The 15,677-nt window shown below is 49.9% G+C and overlaps 1 protein-coding gene across 2 annotated transcripts; it reads right to left on the reverse strand.

Moving 5' to 3' along the window:
• Positions 1–1,871: 1,871 nt before the first annotated feature.
• DKC1 (dyskerin pseudouridine synthase 1) lies at positions 1,872–15,437 on the reverse strand. Of its 2 annotated transcripts, none has more exons than XM_084871098.1 (15): positions 15,300–15,437; positions 14,493–14,560; positions 13,991–14,077; positions 11,621–11,712; positions 11,219–11,403; positions 10,471–10,535; positions 10,014–10,140; positions 9,646–9,776; positions 9,013–9,156; positions 7,050–7,170; positions 6,292–6,410; positions 5,477–5,580; positions 4,959–5,010; positions 3,747–3,899; positions 1,872–2,798 (listed from the first exon to the last, which is right to left on the reverse strand). In XM_084871098.1, the coding sequence occupies exons 1-15, from the start codon at positions 15,313–15,315 to the stop codon at positions 2,733–2,735; spliced, it is 1,530 nt and encodes a 509-aa protein (XP_084727224.1). In that variant the 5' UTR covers positions 15,316–15,437; the 3' UTR covers positions 1,872–2,732. The 2 variants fall into 2 exon arrangements, with proteins under 2 accessions (XP_084727224.1, XP_084727225.1); XM_084871099.1 differs by having other exon boundaries at positions 14,493–14,557; positions 15,300–15,417.
• Between the last annotated feature and the right edge of the window lie 240 nt (positions 15,438–15,677).

A 15,677-nucleotide genomic window follows, 5' to 3' on the forward strand; every position in this document is an offset into this window, starting at 1 on the left:
CTATGAAGTAGCAACGAATATAATTTTATGGTTGGGGATCACAACATGAGGAGCTGGCTTAAAGGGCTGTGGCATTAGGAAGGTTGAGAACCAGTGTCCTGGAGGGATAGCATTGCCACCAGATGCCTCCCTCAAGTGTTGAGCAATCTTTTTTAAAAAATATATTTTTATCCATTTTGGAGAGAGGGAGATAGAAAGAGCAATGACAAGCCCTTAACTAGTTTGGTTCAGTGAATAGAGCATCAGCCTGTGGACTGAACAAGGGTCCTGGGTTCCATTCTGGTCAAGGGGATGTACCTTGGTTGTGGGCTCAGTCCCCAATGGGGGGCATGTTTCTATCCCTCTCCCTTCCTCTCTGTAAAAATCAATAAAATAATCATCGATCAGCTGCCTCCTGCAGACTAGGGATAGAGCCCTCACCAGGAATCGAGCTTCCTGGTTCATAGGTCAACACTCAACCACTAAGGTTGAAAAATCTTAAGGGTCAGAATTATCCTACCTCTTATTTGGGGGGTAGGGTGCGCATGCACTGGGCAGGGCACAAATTGGTGCGTTGAGGCAGGTATGTATACATGTACACGTGCAACATAGAAAAAGCACTGAGAGCATTGGTGTAAGACTGTCCAGTTTTGCTTCTGCTTGCACCGGCCTTGGTTATTTCTACTAAATCTTACCATTTTCCCCAAGTCACTCGTTTTCTTTTCTTGTTTTTCATTTTTATTAATTTTATTGATTAAGGTATCACATAATTGTCCTCATCCCCCCATTCCCATCCCAAACCCCTCCTCACATATGCCCCCACCCCCCTGTTGTCCATGGCCACTGGCTAGGCCCATATGCATGCACACAAGTCCTTTGGTTGATCTCTTCCCCTTACCCCCACCCTCCCCTAGTCACTCATTTTCTTTCTCTTTATTCAAAGACATGGCTTTATTTAAAAACATATTTGTATTGATTTCAGAAAGGGAAAGGAAGAAACATCAACGATGAGAAACATTTGATTGCCTGCCTCCTGCATGCCCCCTACTGGGGATCACAACCTGGGCACGTGAGCCAAACTGGGTCGGCCACCAGACATGGATTTAGAGCAATCACATGACTGGCTGCCCAGGTTAAACTCTCAAGAGCTGAAATGAGGAACTATTAGGATTACAAACACATACCCTGGAAAGCCCCAACACTGTCCCAAGGGTAGTGTCCACATAAGTCTTCACCCTGAACCCATCCCTGGCAGGCATTTAACTTCCTAATACTGTGGTCACTCCGGGGGGGGAGGGGGACCCCATAGGGGGTTGGTAGGGGGTTCTTGCTGCATCTGGAGACTGCTCCCCATATTTGTTTCATGGGTTTTGGTGCCAGATTGTAAACAATCCTAGAACTCACCAAGCCCTTGATTCCTAAACACTCACCCATCACTCCCTCCCCAGGTTTTTGCCACGCACTGGCCCCCATCCAACTGAGTCGGAGCACTAAGTGTTTAGGTACTTAAAGGCCTGTCAAGATCTGGCGCTTTGCCAGGCCCTTGTGGCTCTGTGGTTGATCGTCAACCTGTTAAGCCAGGAGGTCACAACTCCAACTCCGGTCAGGTCAAAGGCCCAGGCTGCAGGCTCGCTCCTGTGTGTGGTGGGCAGGAGGCAGCCGATCAAGGATTCTCATCTATGTTTCTCTCTCCCCTGCTCCCGCTCTGAAATAAAATTAAAATGTCTTAAAAATCTGGCCCTTTCATGCTTCCTCGGGCTTTTCCCAGGCACCCCACCACCACCACCACCACCACCACCACCACCACCACCACCACCACCACCACCACCGCCCATACAGGGACACGCACACCTTCTGCCAGACACGTCGCATAATTAGCATCACCTTTCAAGTCTGACACAAAGGCCCCCGATTTTTAATCAAAGTACTTTACATTTTTTTTTTTGTTCTAGTTTGAGACCATCATCGATTAGAAAATCCAACAGGAATAGTTTTAAAAAAAAACATAGTAAGCAAACTTTAATAAGTAAAAATTACAACCACCTTTTCCCCAGCAAGGACTGACTGCGTCCTTTGAAAGAAAGAGGGTAGGAACAAGAGAATACAGTTCGGGTTTTGTCAGGAACACAGGTGGTCGGACGGACTGAGGTACATGAGACTGTACGCAAGCTGGAGTAAGGGCGCCCGCTGCCAGGCCAGCGGGACAGGAGCGGCTGGAAAGGCGGAAGACCCACATGGAATAACAAAGGTGGCGCTGACACCAGCCTAGCCCACTGTCCTGTCTCACACTGGAGATTCACCCCAGCAAACATGGTTGTCCTATTGTTTTATTTCCTCTAAACCGTTTCCCTGTGCAATTATTATCGACTTTTTTTTTTTTTTTTTTTTTTTTTACCAGAAGGGCATGGGGGAATGGCAGAAGCAGATGAGTAGAGGAGGATGGAGTTGGAACAGCTGTCCGGAAACAGCTGTGCTGGTTACCAGGCAGTGCAGGGTCCGAAGGCGGGGCTCCCCACTCCCCCAAGGAGAGAAGGGGGGGGGGTATCCAATCTGCCTCCTGCACCCGTATCCTTAAAACAGGACAAGATGGGATGACCACACCGGGTAACGTCACTCAGGTTTCGTCACTCAGGTCTCGGCTAGCTGCTAAAATGTGCCCAGCTCTCACCCTTGAAGAACCAAAGGAGCTATGTTTTCTCAGTAAGGCTTTCATTCCTCCTCCCAGCTGGGCACGGCGCCTACGGTGATCGCCACTAGTCAGAAACCACTTCCACTTTGATTTTCTTTTTCTTCTTCTTCTTTTTGGTGGCATCACTGTCCTGGAGAGAGAGAGAGAGAGAGAGAGAGAGAGAGAGAGAGAGAGAGAGAGAGAGAGAGAGAGAAAGCTCACAGAACCTGTTAACTGAACCACTGCCGCTTTCCCAAAAGGAAATAAATCGGGGAAGCTCCACAGGCAGGATCTGTGAGGATGCCCCGGGTTCAACCATTTTTGAACCTAACAAAGCCCTGAGCTTGCCAAAACCGGTTTGGCTCAGTGGATAGAGCGTCGGCCTGCGGACTGAAAGGTCCCGGGTTCGATTCCGGGCAAGGGCATGTACCTTGGTTGCGGGCACATCCCCAGTGCGGGGTGTGGAGGAGGCAACTAATCGATGATTCTCTCTCATCGATGTTTCTAACTCTCTATCCGTCTCCCTTGCTCTGTAAAAAATCAATAAAATATATATATTCTAAAAAAATAAAAATAAAAAACCAAAGCCCTGAGCTTGTCAGCGGACCTCGGTGGCTCACTTTTACAAACAAGAGCATTCTGAGTCTAAAGCTGCACGCCGTACCACCTGCCACCCACAGAATTCTAACTATGAGCCGTTACTATACAATGCCAGGGCCTGCCCAACCACAGCGTGGCTCAGGGTTGAATGCTGACCTGTGAACCAGGAGGTCATGGTTCGATTCCCGGTCAGGGCACATGCCCTGGTTGCGGGCTCGATCCCCAGTGGGGGGCGTGCAGGAGGCAGCCAATCGATGATTCTCGCTCATCATTGATGTTTTTCTCTCTCTCCCTCCCTCTCTGAAATCAATAAAACTGTATTAAAAATAAAAATGCCAGGGCCTGTCTATGTACATCCTGCAGGATAGTGGGTATAAAAGGCACTCCAGTAATACGGCTCAGCTCCCCAGTTGACCAAACTGGCACCGACTGGGCAGTTCAAACCACCCGGCGCCTGAGGACTAAGCGGGCTGAGGACCCAGGGCATGTCCATACGCACCCCATCTGCCTGCTCGCCCGCGTCCTCCGCGGCGGCTTTGGCCTTCTTCTTCTCCTTCTTCTTCTTTTTCTTCTCCTTTTCCTTCTCCTCCTTGACTGGCTCCGGAGACTCTGGCTCTGGCGAGGTCTCGTCGCTCTCACTCTCTCGACTCCGCTGAGGAGACAATGGAGCAAATGTTAGATGTCAGGCAGAAACGATGGGAGAGGTTCAGGAAGTGAACAGGTAAGAAAAGTCCCTCCCTGGGCACCCAGGAGGGTCCTTAAAGATTCCGAGACTGTCTCATCCACAGAGCAGGAAGCCGTTTGCCTGGAGGCCAGCCTCTCTAGGATCACAGGCTGGACTCTATGTCCCCGAGGGGCCCCCTGAGTCCTCAAAGGTGACAAGGCAGGAAAAGCTCTAGACAGCTTGCTTCTCGTCACAGTGGCCCCCAACCCTGGGGAGCCAAGCTGTCCCTCTAAAACAGTGTTTCCCAACCTTCTCTCATGATGAGAATCACCTGGTGGAGTTGTTAAAACACAGATTCCTGAATCCCAACTAAGAAGTGCTAAACTAGAATTTTTGAGAACATATAGGTAAAATTGCATACCTAACTTAGTGCTCTGTATATAACATCTGTCTTAGAGCACTAGTTAAGTATACAATTTTACCTATATGTTCCCAAAAATTCTAGTTTAGCTCTTCTTAGTTGGGATTCAGGAATCTGTGTTTTAACAACTCCACCAGGTGATTCTCATCACGAGAGAAGGTTGGGAAACACTGCTCTAAAACACTGAACTGGTGCTGTCTGGGGAGAGCTCGCGGGTGGCATTGCTCCTCCCGAGTTCCGTATAGCTCCACGTGGTACAGCCTCCAATTTCAACACACACGTGCGATCACTTGACCCGGGGTGGGGGTCAGAGTTAACACGCATCCCCCACCCCCCCACACCCTAGTTTCGGTGCTGCCTAAGCTGAGGTGGAAGATGAGGCCAGTCTGATCCCCGAACCCCCATGTCTCCCGGAAGACACAACAGGGAGGTGACCTGGCACCTGCAGAGCCCCCTGCAGGCAAGGACCCTGGGGCACAGCACGTCATCTGAGCACCATGCACATATGAGGCGGAAGGCCCTGTCGGGCTGAGCCAGGATGCATGGCTGGCCTGCAGTCACCAGGATAAGCCACACAGAACCACTGCCCGCGGTGCGTTCCAAACTAACCGCCACGTGCCCCGTACCTTAATCGGAGCCTTTATCGGTGTAGCAACCGCCTCTGTCTTCACGGCATCGCTGAAAGGAGAGGGAGCGTCGGGTTAGATTGGATGAGGAGGGACTGCTTCCCCCGCAGCCAGTCACAGGTATCTGGCAAGTCTAACGCCACCATCAGAATACTGACGCCGGACAAGGCAACTCACCACTTACTGTGGCAGATGGACGCCCTCTGAAGTCCCACGTGCCAGACTAGAAAGGGTAACTGTCTGCTGCAAAGCAACCTCCTCGCCCTACGGCCAAGGCCACATGAAGGGCCGCACGGGCTCCTTTGGTCCGTCTGCCACCCTTCCCCCAAGTCTGCCCCCTCCCCACAGCGTGTGGTTGATGTGCTTGTCCAGGTGGCCAGCATGCTGCGTCCACCCCTCCGGGTTCCATATCCTCCTGTCCCCACTGCTGCCGCCATCAGAGTTGATGCACTCTAGCACGCAAATGCAGGCAAGCGTGCGTCTGCAGGCCCTGGGTGTCCACAGCGTCCTGCTCTCACCTGTAGTCAACGTACTCCTGTGTCCAGGCGGCGGGCGTGCTGGCTGTGGCCTTGCCGTGCTTGTCCAGAAGGCCCTGCTTGATCATCTGCTTCTTCTGACTGGCCTGGGGACGTTAGGATTCCAACGTCAGGATGGCGTCAGCACATATAGCAGGCTGACTGCATGCACCCGGCCCAAATCAGGTTTCTCCCTTGTGTATTCTCACCTGGGCCCGAAGTTCCTATATACAGCACTCAGAATTCCCCCATTCTTGCCCTGGCCAGTGTTCCCAATGGTTAGAGCGTCAGCCCATGAGCCAAGAGGTCTCACATTTTGTTCCCAGTCAAGGGCCCGTACCTGGGTTGCAGGTTTGAGACCCTAGCCATGGTCAGGGTGCGCGTGGGAGGCAATCAATTAATGTTCCTCCCTCCTCCAACCTCCTCCCTACAAATCTCTAAATAGCCTTAGGTGAGGATTAAGAAAAGCCAAACAAACAAACCATAACAAAAAACCCACCCATTCTCTTGGACTTGGTCAAGGTCACGAGGCTTACTGCCTTAGTGAGAGCCTCTGCAGTGCCATTTGTGGCGCAGGGCCTTTGCACATACTATTCCAGCTGCCTGGACTTTTCCCAGCTCATACCATCTAATCCTTCCCGCTGGCAGGGCTCAAGTGACCCTCCCTCCCCCAGATCCCCTCACTGAAGACTCCTGAGGTGCCAGGCACCCCTGCACTCCTTGAGAAACCCTCACCTTGGCTGAAATCCACCATTCTAGCCGAGTGATGCCCACCTGCTTTCTCCCATCAGACTGAAGTCTCGACTGGTCCCACTTACCTTTGGCCCCAAACCCCACTTGCGAGGGTAAGTGTCCCTTTCCATGATCACTCTCTTGATCTTGGCTACAATCCCATGGTCGCAGGTAGAGATCACTGCGGTGGTCATTAATGCAATAGCTGCAGGTGTGGAAGAGATAAAAGAATGTTTTAAGCCCAGCCAGTGTCGCTCAGCGGAACCAGGAGGTCTCAGTTCCATTCTGGTCAGGGCACATGCCCAGGTTGTGGGCTTGATCCCCAGGACGGGGCGTGCAGGACACAACTGATCAATGATTTTTTTCCTCATCGTTGATGTTTCTATCTCTTTCACCCTCTCCCATCCTCTCTGAACTCAATACACACACACAGAATGATTTAAAGGGGCAAGACACAATAACTGCTGAGCCCGAATTCCACTGTTTTATATGGCTTTTTAAAAGCTCTACTGCCTTGAGGTTCCTTCACTGAAGATGGACGTATAGACAGAAGTGGAATAAAGGCTTTCATTGATAAGCAGACATTCATTCCCGTTCTTCTGGATGTCCCCTCCTCTCATTAGAGAACCACGCTGCTGAGACATGGCCTCTAACAGCAGCCAGAGGGGTAAGGGAAACCCCTTCTACCTCCCCCTCGCCGGCGCCTGTCTGGCATGGCCCTTGGCTGGGACCCCACCTACAGACCCTTGGCGATTCAGTGAGTTCAAACCGAGGGACCAGGATCGGGGGACCTGCTCTTCGGGCGCCTGGCTCGGATGGTGCAGGAGGGAGCGCGACCCCTTACCTATGCAGATGGCTTCCCCTTTGGTGGTGATGACCACGATCTCCTGGTTGACCTCGATGCCGTCCTCATATCGCAGCACACCCGGAAGCATGATCTTCGCCCCATAGCAGATGGCGTTCACCTGCAAGGGTGGCACCAACCCTGAGCGCCCCAGCCACTGCCTTTACCCCACAGCGGAGACGAAGGGGAGGGGCCTTGGGCATCGCCCCACATGGGAAACCAATGGCTGCAATGAGCATGCGAAGGGACTCTGAGTAACAACCACACACTAGGACTTTAAATAGCAACTCCTCTGTCTGTGGAACTTAGGATGTTTTCATTCTGAATCAACGCCTAGCCTTCGTTTCCCTTATGGCTCTTCTGTTCCTTAATGAGAGAAAACCTTAACAGAACTAGACCTATCAGATCTACTGGGAGATTTGGATAGTGGTCAGAGCATAGGTTCCCAGAGGAACTCGCTAGCAAGATTACCAAGACCTATTGAACCACCTACCGTGTTTCCCCGAAAATAAGGCATCCCCCGAAAATAAGCCCCCCCGCCCCCCAGGCTCTGTCTCAGAATGCTATTGCTAAACATGAGAGATTTGGTCCACTGATTCTGAAAGAAATGGAGTCACAAGAAATTCACCAGGAAATTCAGGAATTGGATTGTTATGATGATGTTCCAGAAGATGATGACATGATTGCCATTGAATGAGTAAATTCTTGTTACTGTAGGATTCATAGTTTGTCTGGTTTGTGTTGATAACTACCGTATTGCCGTACCGTATACAGGTAATAAATTTCCTTTATTTTCATTTAACAATAAATGTGTACCGTATTCTTCATGGAAAAATAAGACATCCCCTGAAAATAAGACCTAGCGCATCTTTGGGAGCAAAAATTAATATAAGACACTGTCTTATTTTCGGGGAAACAGGGTACCTACAGGTTTTGGCATAACTTATAGGCCACCTCTCCCTGAGTTCAATGGCACTTAATGCATCCCGCTCCACCTGACTTGTCCTAGCTAGATCTCTTCTGTTGATGCCCATGGGTTCGATTCCCGGTCACCTCGGTTGCAAACTTGATCTCTGGTCCCATGCAGGAGGCAACCAATTGATGTGTCCCTCTCACATCAACATTTCTTTCTCCCCATCCTTCCTCCCCACCACTCTCAAAGAAAAAAAAAATCAATGGAAAAAATATCGAGTGATGATCTTTTTAAAAAAATTCTATATAACAGGATTTGAATATGAATGATAAGCCTCAAACGATTTAATACAGAAATTTATATTCTTCAAAGTCAGAGAATCTTTTTGTTGCTACATAACGTTGGACAAAAACTTGGTTAAGCAGCTGGGCACGAAGACAACCTTAATTTATAAAAGGCTCTTCTCTGACCATCAGAAATAAAAAGGCTATTTTTAAAATTCTGGACTACTTGGAAGAGAAGTAACTTATCTTTGAAGCTCTATAGTCTCAACTTTTTATCCCCATCAAAACAACCTTTTCTTGCAGCAATTTAAATACGATCCGTATATTACACACATGTAGAACTACCAGGTATGGAAAGCAAATTCCATGGACCACAGATAGTCTATTTGGCTCAGTGGATAGAGCATCGGCCTGCGGACTGAAAGGTCCCAGGTTCGATTCCGGTCAAGGGCATGTACCTTGGTTGCGGGCACATTCCCAGTAGGGGGTGTACAGGAGGCAGCTGATCGATGATTCTCTCTCATCGATGTTTCTAACTCTCTATCCCCCTCTCTTCCTCTCTGTAAAAAAATCAATAAATTAAAAAAAAAAAAAAAAAAAGAAAAGAAAAAAGAACTCAGTGTACAATCTCCAAAACAAAAAGCAGAAACCCCAAGGAATTTGATTTGATGTCATGTTTCACCTCTTTAAAAAGTTGTCAGAACACGGACATCTCAGCTGTGAAGTCACGCTTTGTCCGAACGTGGACTTGACACCCAGAACTTACTGCGCTGTCTTTCATAACCAGCCGTTTATGAGACGTCAGCAGCTTTTCCAGAGGGTAGACCACTCGCCGCAGGTAACTCTCGTCCTTGTGGTTATCATACAGCCACTGGGCGTCCAGCACGTCGTGCATTGTCACCATGTGATCCTGGAAGAGCAGCCACGTGTGAAAATTATCCACTGTCATTGGATCTCTAATAGCACAACAGACGCCTAACTTCGGAAGGAACAGAGTCTTCTGCTAACCCAAGCTCATTAGTCTTCGGTCCCCTTTAACCTGCTGATGTATTTCCACCTGAGCAAGCATTTTTGTAGGCCGGGAGGTTAGTGAATAGAACAATGTTTTCTATCCGGTCATCTCCCCTGGCCCGTGTTTCAATGTCCCAAAGTTTAATTAACAGAACAGGGAAGTTGCCCTGGACTGAACTCAACACTTTGGAAATTGCCTTTTCCTGGCAGTCCACCAGGAGCCAGAATATACAGGGTGGGGCGAAAGTTGGTTTACAGTTGTGTGGGAAATAGTACAGTAATCACTAAATAATAAACTGTTTCTTGTACCCACAACTGTAGACCTGCTTATGCCCCGCCCTGTATCAAGTACCAGCTCTAAAACTGCTAGGCCCGTGACGGCGTGTACCTTCTCGCTCATGACTCCGGAACGAATCCGCCGAAGTTCCTGCATCTGACCGCCAACTCCCAGCAACAAACCAAGGTGCACGCACAGCGTCCGAATGTAGGTGCCGGCCTCACAGCTCACCCAAAAGATTCCTAAGGTACACACACACAGAAATAACCCACATCTTCCAGAGTAAACCACCACCAGGTGAAAACCCCAGAGCTATTCTCCATCTGAGCCAGAGAGGCTGAAGATGAAAGACATGGGCCATGACGGCGCCATATACTAAAGGACATCTACTCCGAACCACAGAGTATAATTCGCAAGAACCCATTTCCACCCATGCATGCCCGGCCTATTAACTGAGCTCCTCAGGCCTGGTCACCCACCTAATCTTCTTTCGGGGTCATACTCGACCATCTTGCTCTCGTAGATGGTCCGCACTCGGAGCTGCCTCTTCACTGCAGCGATAAGTGGGGGGCGCTGGAATAAGGCGCCGGTCAGAGTTTCTAGGGCCTGCGAATAAGCACAAACCAACACGACTCATTGCATGGACTCTCCAGTAACAGCAAAGGGCATTATGTGGGGGAGCTGGAGGTCACAATTGAAACACACAAGATTCCTGTCAATCATTTAAGGTCAACTCCACGGGGATGGCTCAGTGCTGAAGCGGAAGAAACATTGAAAGAAGTGCCCCTGCCACCTTAGTCACCAGGCCAGGCTGCGAAGGCAGCCTGCTCAAAGGGGCACGCGAGAGGCCAGCCGGGAAAGCTGGCCTGTCTCCACATGCCTAGGGCTTCAGAGATCCAAGTCACCAAGACATGCCCTCCCTAGAATTCCACTTACCCTAGCCAGCTGAGTCCCCCCTTCAATAGCATTGTGCAGCCGGACAATTCCCACATACTCTTTGCCTGAAAAATGACAAAAGAGTAGTCAGGTGTGGCCACTGACTTTTCTGTATTTTTTTATTTTCTCCTGTCTCATCGCTCCTATTTTGTGCAGCAGGAAAAGCAGGCGATTGGACCTTGTTGTTCCTGGAATATTTGCAGTAAGACCCATTTCCCGGTGCAGGTGTGAGGAAGGGATGCAGACACAAGGACAGCCGGCCTGGGAAAAACTCTGCAAGGTCAAGGTAGAAAGTCTTCCCAGCTGAAAATGCGGGAAGAGCACTTTCTTTCTTTTTAATCCTCACCCTAGGATATTTTCCCAATGATTTTTAGAGTGAGTGGAAGAGAAAGAAGACAGAGAAGTATCATTGTGAGAGAAATGCAGATTAGTTGCCTTCTGCTCACGCCCTGATCAGGGCCCCAGGCCTGGGAGGAGCCTGCAAACTGAGGTATGTGCCCTTGACCAGCATCAAACCCAGGTCGCTTAGCTGATGCTCTAGCCACTGAGCCAAACTGGCTAAGGTGGGAAGGGCTCTTTAGACAGAAGTCAGATGAGCCCGGAGTGATGAGCTGAGCCGGACTGCCTCAGTGCTAGGAGCACACATGGCTAGCTCCATGTACATACGCATGTAGTAACCTAGCACTCTGAGAAAAGGCAGACAAGTAGCACAGAAGGCACACAGGAAAGTAGGAATTCCCACACATACCTGCGCTCTGCTGCGATTTTACCAAGCGGGTGGCCCGTTCTATGCACACGATTAAACAGCCGGTCACTTTGGGGTCCAGAGTACCGCTGTGTCCTGTCTTCTCCACCCGGAGGATCCGTCGGATCCAGGCTACCACCTCGTGGGAAGAGGGGTTAGAGGGCTTGTCAAGATTAATGAACCCTGTCCTAGAATGGAAAAGAAAAGTCTGGGCATCGGTTCTGGTCCCCTAAGCGAAACGGAACCTGAAGAGGAAAAGAGAATCCCCCCTGGGTCCCGGCGAGGAGATTTAGGCAGGGCAATCCCATTCTAAGATGCCGCTCCCTCCTTAAATAACTGATGCTAAAAGGTGACATAAATAAAAAGAACAGAAGTAAGAACGGTGCTCGCTCCAAACACACTTACCTGATATAATCGCCGATCTCCCTCTTCAGAGGATTTGAGCCACAAGGAAGAGGCGTATAGTGTGCCGTCCTTATATTTAGCTTATCAAAATTCTAGAAAGCAACACAGAAGAAAACTATTGATACATGTCAAACAAGAAATGAGCACCCACCATCATTAGTGATATGGTTACCCTTCAAGTTCACAAACTTGATTCTGCTCCTATATTTTCGTTATCTGCTGTGACAGACTGCTAAGCCTCCTTCTAGACCAGAAAAATTACTCACAGGCAGTAAGACAAAGGTGATCACTCCTCTAGAAAGAGCCTCCTTGGGGCGCTACAGGTCAGACTGGGCTTCACTATGCAGGTGTATGAATCAAGTGTGGACTAGCTTTTTCTTTCTTCTTTTTCTTTTTTAAAAATATATTTTATTGATTTTGTATAGAGAGGAAGGGAGAGAGATAGAGAGCTAGAAACATCGATGAGAGTCATCGATCAGCTGCCTCTTGCACACCCCACACTGGGGATATGCCCGCAACCAAGGTACATGCCCTTGACCGGAATCGAACCCGGGTCCCTTCAGTCCCCAAGCCGACGCTCTATCTACTGAGCCAAACCGGTCTCGGCTGGACTAGCTTTTTCAAAGGGACAAAACCCAGCCAAATCGGGGAGGACTGGCAGCAACGTTTCTCAAATGCAGCTAGCTAGTTCTTCCTCCAAATGCTCCTCTCTGTCTGTCTCATGTCTGCTCCTTGTTACTCTCCTTTCTGAGGCGCGATCACTGGTCTGAAAGCACTCACCACCTTTCATATCACCTGCCCCCCGTTTAGTTTTCTTATGGTGTTTACCACAAATAGCAATTCTTTTAAGCCACTGCCCACCCCTGGATTGTAAGTTCCAGTCGAGACATTGCCTAGCAGGTTTACTTAGCATATTCCCAAGGCCTGCAATAGAAAAGCAGATGCTTTCCAAATAGCAGGCATATCTGGCTGCGCAGAAACTCAACTGTGTTTAATTCTAGAAACAAAGCTCATTCCTTTCCCATCTATGTTTTATTAAAACACCTTGTCAAGCCGGGACCGGTTTGGCTCAGTGGATAGAGCGTTGGCCTGCGGACTGAAAGGTCCCGGGTTCGATTCCGGTCAAGGGCATGTACCTTGGTTGCGAGCACATCCCCAGTAGGGGGTGTGCAAGAGGCAGCTGATCGATGGTTCTCTCTCATCGATGTTTCTAACTCTCTATCCCTCTCTCTTCCTCTCTGAAAAATCAATAAAATAATTTTTTTTAAAAAATAAAAAATAAATTTAAAAAAATAAAAATAATAAAACACCTTGTCAAGGCGTGTTCTCAGGAACCTCTTCTACCTTAACTTTTCCTCCCAATCTCAGAGCTGGTGCCTACCCAGTCCTTCATTAGTAAACCATCTTATTTAAAAACCAATATAATAATCAATCATTTCTAGACGACATGTTACATGCCAGGCACTATGGCTAAACATGTTTTATGGATTGCCGTTGGCTTGTCTTCCTAAAAGATATTATGAGCAAACAGCTTCAGAAGTGAAATGACTGGCCCAAGGTCACACACTGCCCATGCTTCTCAAGCACTAAAGTAGTCCTACTCCATGTGTGGCCCTCAAACTGGTACCAGTCGGTCAAGTGAAGTACAAAAACCAAGAACTAATTGCTTATAAACTTTGATAGCAATTTGATGTTGCTTTGACATTTTAACTGTATTCTAGGACTGTGCTGAGTACACTGGAAATGAAAACAAACAAACAAACCTGGTCCTTCATCTCAGATCTTGAGAAACACTGCTTTTAGGCTATCACCCGGCACTTCTAAAAGTGAAGGATGCTAGTATTAAGATCTCTTAAGGGCCCTAGCCGGCTTGGCTCAGTAGATAGGAGCGTCAGCCTGCAGACCAAAGGGTCCCCGGTTCGATTCCAAACAAGGGCATATGCCTAGGTTGCAGGTTCAATCCCTAGTAAGGGGTGTGCAGGAGGCAGCTCATCAATGATTCTGTCTTCATTGATGTTTCTATCTCTCTCTCCGAAATCAATAAAAATGCTTTTAAAAAAAGAATTCTTGCCAAAACCGGTTTGGCTCAGTGGTAGAGCGTCAGTCTGCGGACTGAAGGGTCCCGGGTTCGATTCCGGTCAGGGGCATGTACGTTGGTTGTGGGCACATCCCCGGTAGGGGGTGTGCAGGAGGCAGCTGGTCGATGTTTCTCTCTCATCGATGTTTCTAGCTCTATCTCTCTCCCTTCCTCTGTAATAAATCAATAAAATATATTTTTTTTTTTAAAAAAGAACTCTTAATGAACTGTTGAACCTTTAGAAATAATATAAAAACCAGGCACTGACCTCATGCACAATCTTAGCCACATACCTTTAGCAGCAGGGGCCACTGAGACGTGTCCAGCTGAGCCACTTTGGATTCAGGTTTGATAAGAAATTCTCCAACGTGTTGGATTTCCTTTCAAGGACAGAAACACACCCTATTAGACATCCCACTGGATTCTGCACAATTCCATCATCACCACCAAAGCCTACGCCCCTTCAACAGGAAACCAGCTAGTCCAGGCCTCTTCACTGAGACCCACAAGGGAAAGAGAAGAAATAAGCCAGGACCTCAGAAGGGTCTGGGTATTTAAAGAGAAAGAGGGATGGTTGGTCTGTAGGTGGAATAAGAAAGAAATTTCCAGGGAAAGCAGTTGGTCTGGCCAACACCACTTGGTGAGCTGTAGGTGATGGTAGACTTAGGTTGGCTGGGGTCTTGTACAAAGACCACCCAATTCTAACCCATTCCTTCAAAACCTCTGCAAAGAGTTAAATTTGTTACCCAAGTTTTGCTTCTAGTCAACACAAAGTTAAGACATATTCCTACTCACTGCAACATCTTCTTCTGGTAACGACTTGGACTCTTTTTTCTTTTTATGCTTCTTGGGCATAGTAACTGCTGGAAAACAAACAGACACGAGATTTGGGAGTTCTTTCCGAAAATAAAAGCAATGAAGTTTAAAACAGAGAAGGAACCGGGGCAGGTAGGCAATGGATGCTTGGTCTACCATTACTTGGGAAAACAAAGTGCGTCAGGCCAAACGCGCGGGATGCGTGGCTCAGGAACAGATTAGATGCGGTCGCACGTGTCAGCTCCCATTACGTTCACCACGTGGCGGGGCTCCCTACGCTGCAGACGCGCTCGGGCCCGCGTGCCCGAAAGTTCCATAAGTGCCTCCTTGACTATCCCCGCGTGCTTGTGACCTCCAGAACTTTCTTGCGTGGCAAAGCTCCGCCCGAGTCCCTCCACCCCTTTGCATCGCACCCACTGCGACCATCCTTTCCTCCCCTGCCCCGGAGCGCTGCCGGAAGCACCGGGCTCCTGGTGCACGCAGCAGGGCCGTCGCCTTTCGCAGGCGATCCCGGGCCCTAAGAAGGTTGTGCTGTCAACGGGAGGCCCGAGCCTCGTAGCGCCGGCTCATCGCGAGGGCCTCCCGCGTTCTTGCCCTAAAGCCGCGGAGCCAAGGCCAAGAGCAAGGCTGGCAGGAGGCTAGGCAGCGACCCGAGCCGCGCGGGGCAACTGGAGCTAACGGAGAGCTCCGGCTGCGACGCCGGCCCCCGACCCAGGACCTCCAACGCAGCAAAGCTGGCCCCAGACGGGAAAACAGCCCGAGCAATCGTGACGGAACGACCCCTACCTTCCATATCCGCCATGTTCCCCGGCAGAGCGTGCAAGCCGCGTGAGCCACCTCCAAAAGAGCGACTCTAGATTCCCACCGCCCAGAGGCCCCGCCGCTAGGCCCCGCCCACCTGCGCGCCTCTCCGTGCGTGCCGCGCCGCGGGGCGGGGCCAGGATGAAGGGGCCCGTGGCGCGCGCGGGCCACTTGCGCAATCTCATTGGCTGGCTTCTCCCCCGCGGTGGCGCGCCTGCGCCCGCGCGTGCGCTCTGGGTCGCGGCCCCCGCCCTTGGCAGCTGGGCTGGGAAGCGCGCAGACCCCGCAGGCAGCGCGTAGCCTGTGGGCGTGGCTTCGCTGGGTTTAACCCAGACTTGGGCACCTGGGCACCCCGCTGGGTAC

Source organism: Pipistrellus hanaki (genome assembly GCF_964339955.1).
Source record: "Pipistrellus hanaki genome assembly, chromosome: X".
Classification (NCBI taxonomy): Eukaryota; Metazoa; Chordata; class Mammalia; order Chiroptera; family Vespertilionidae; genus Pipistrellus; species Pipistrellus hanaki.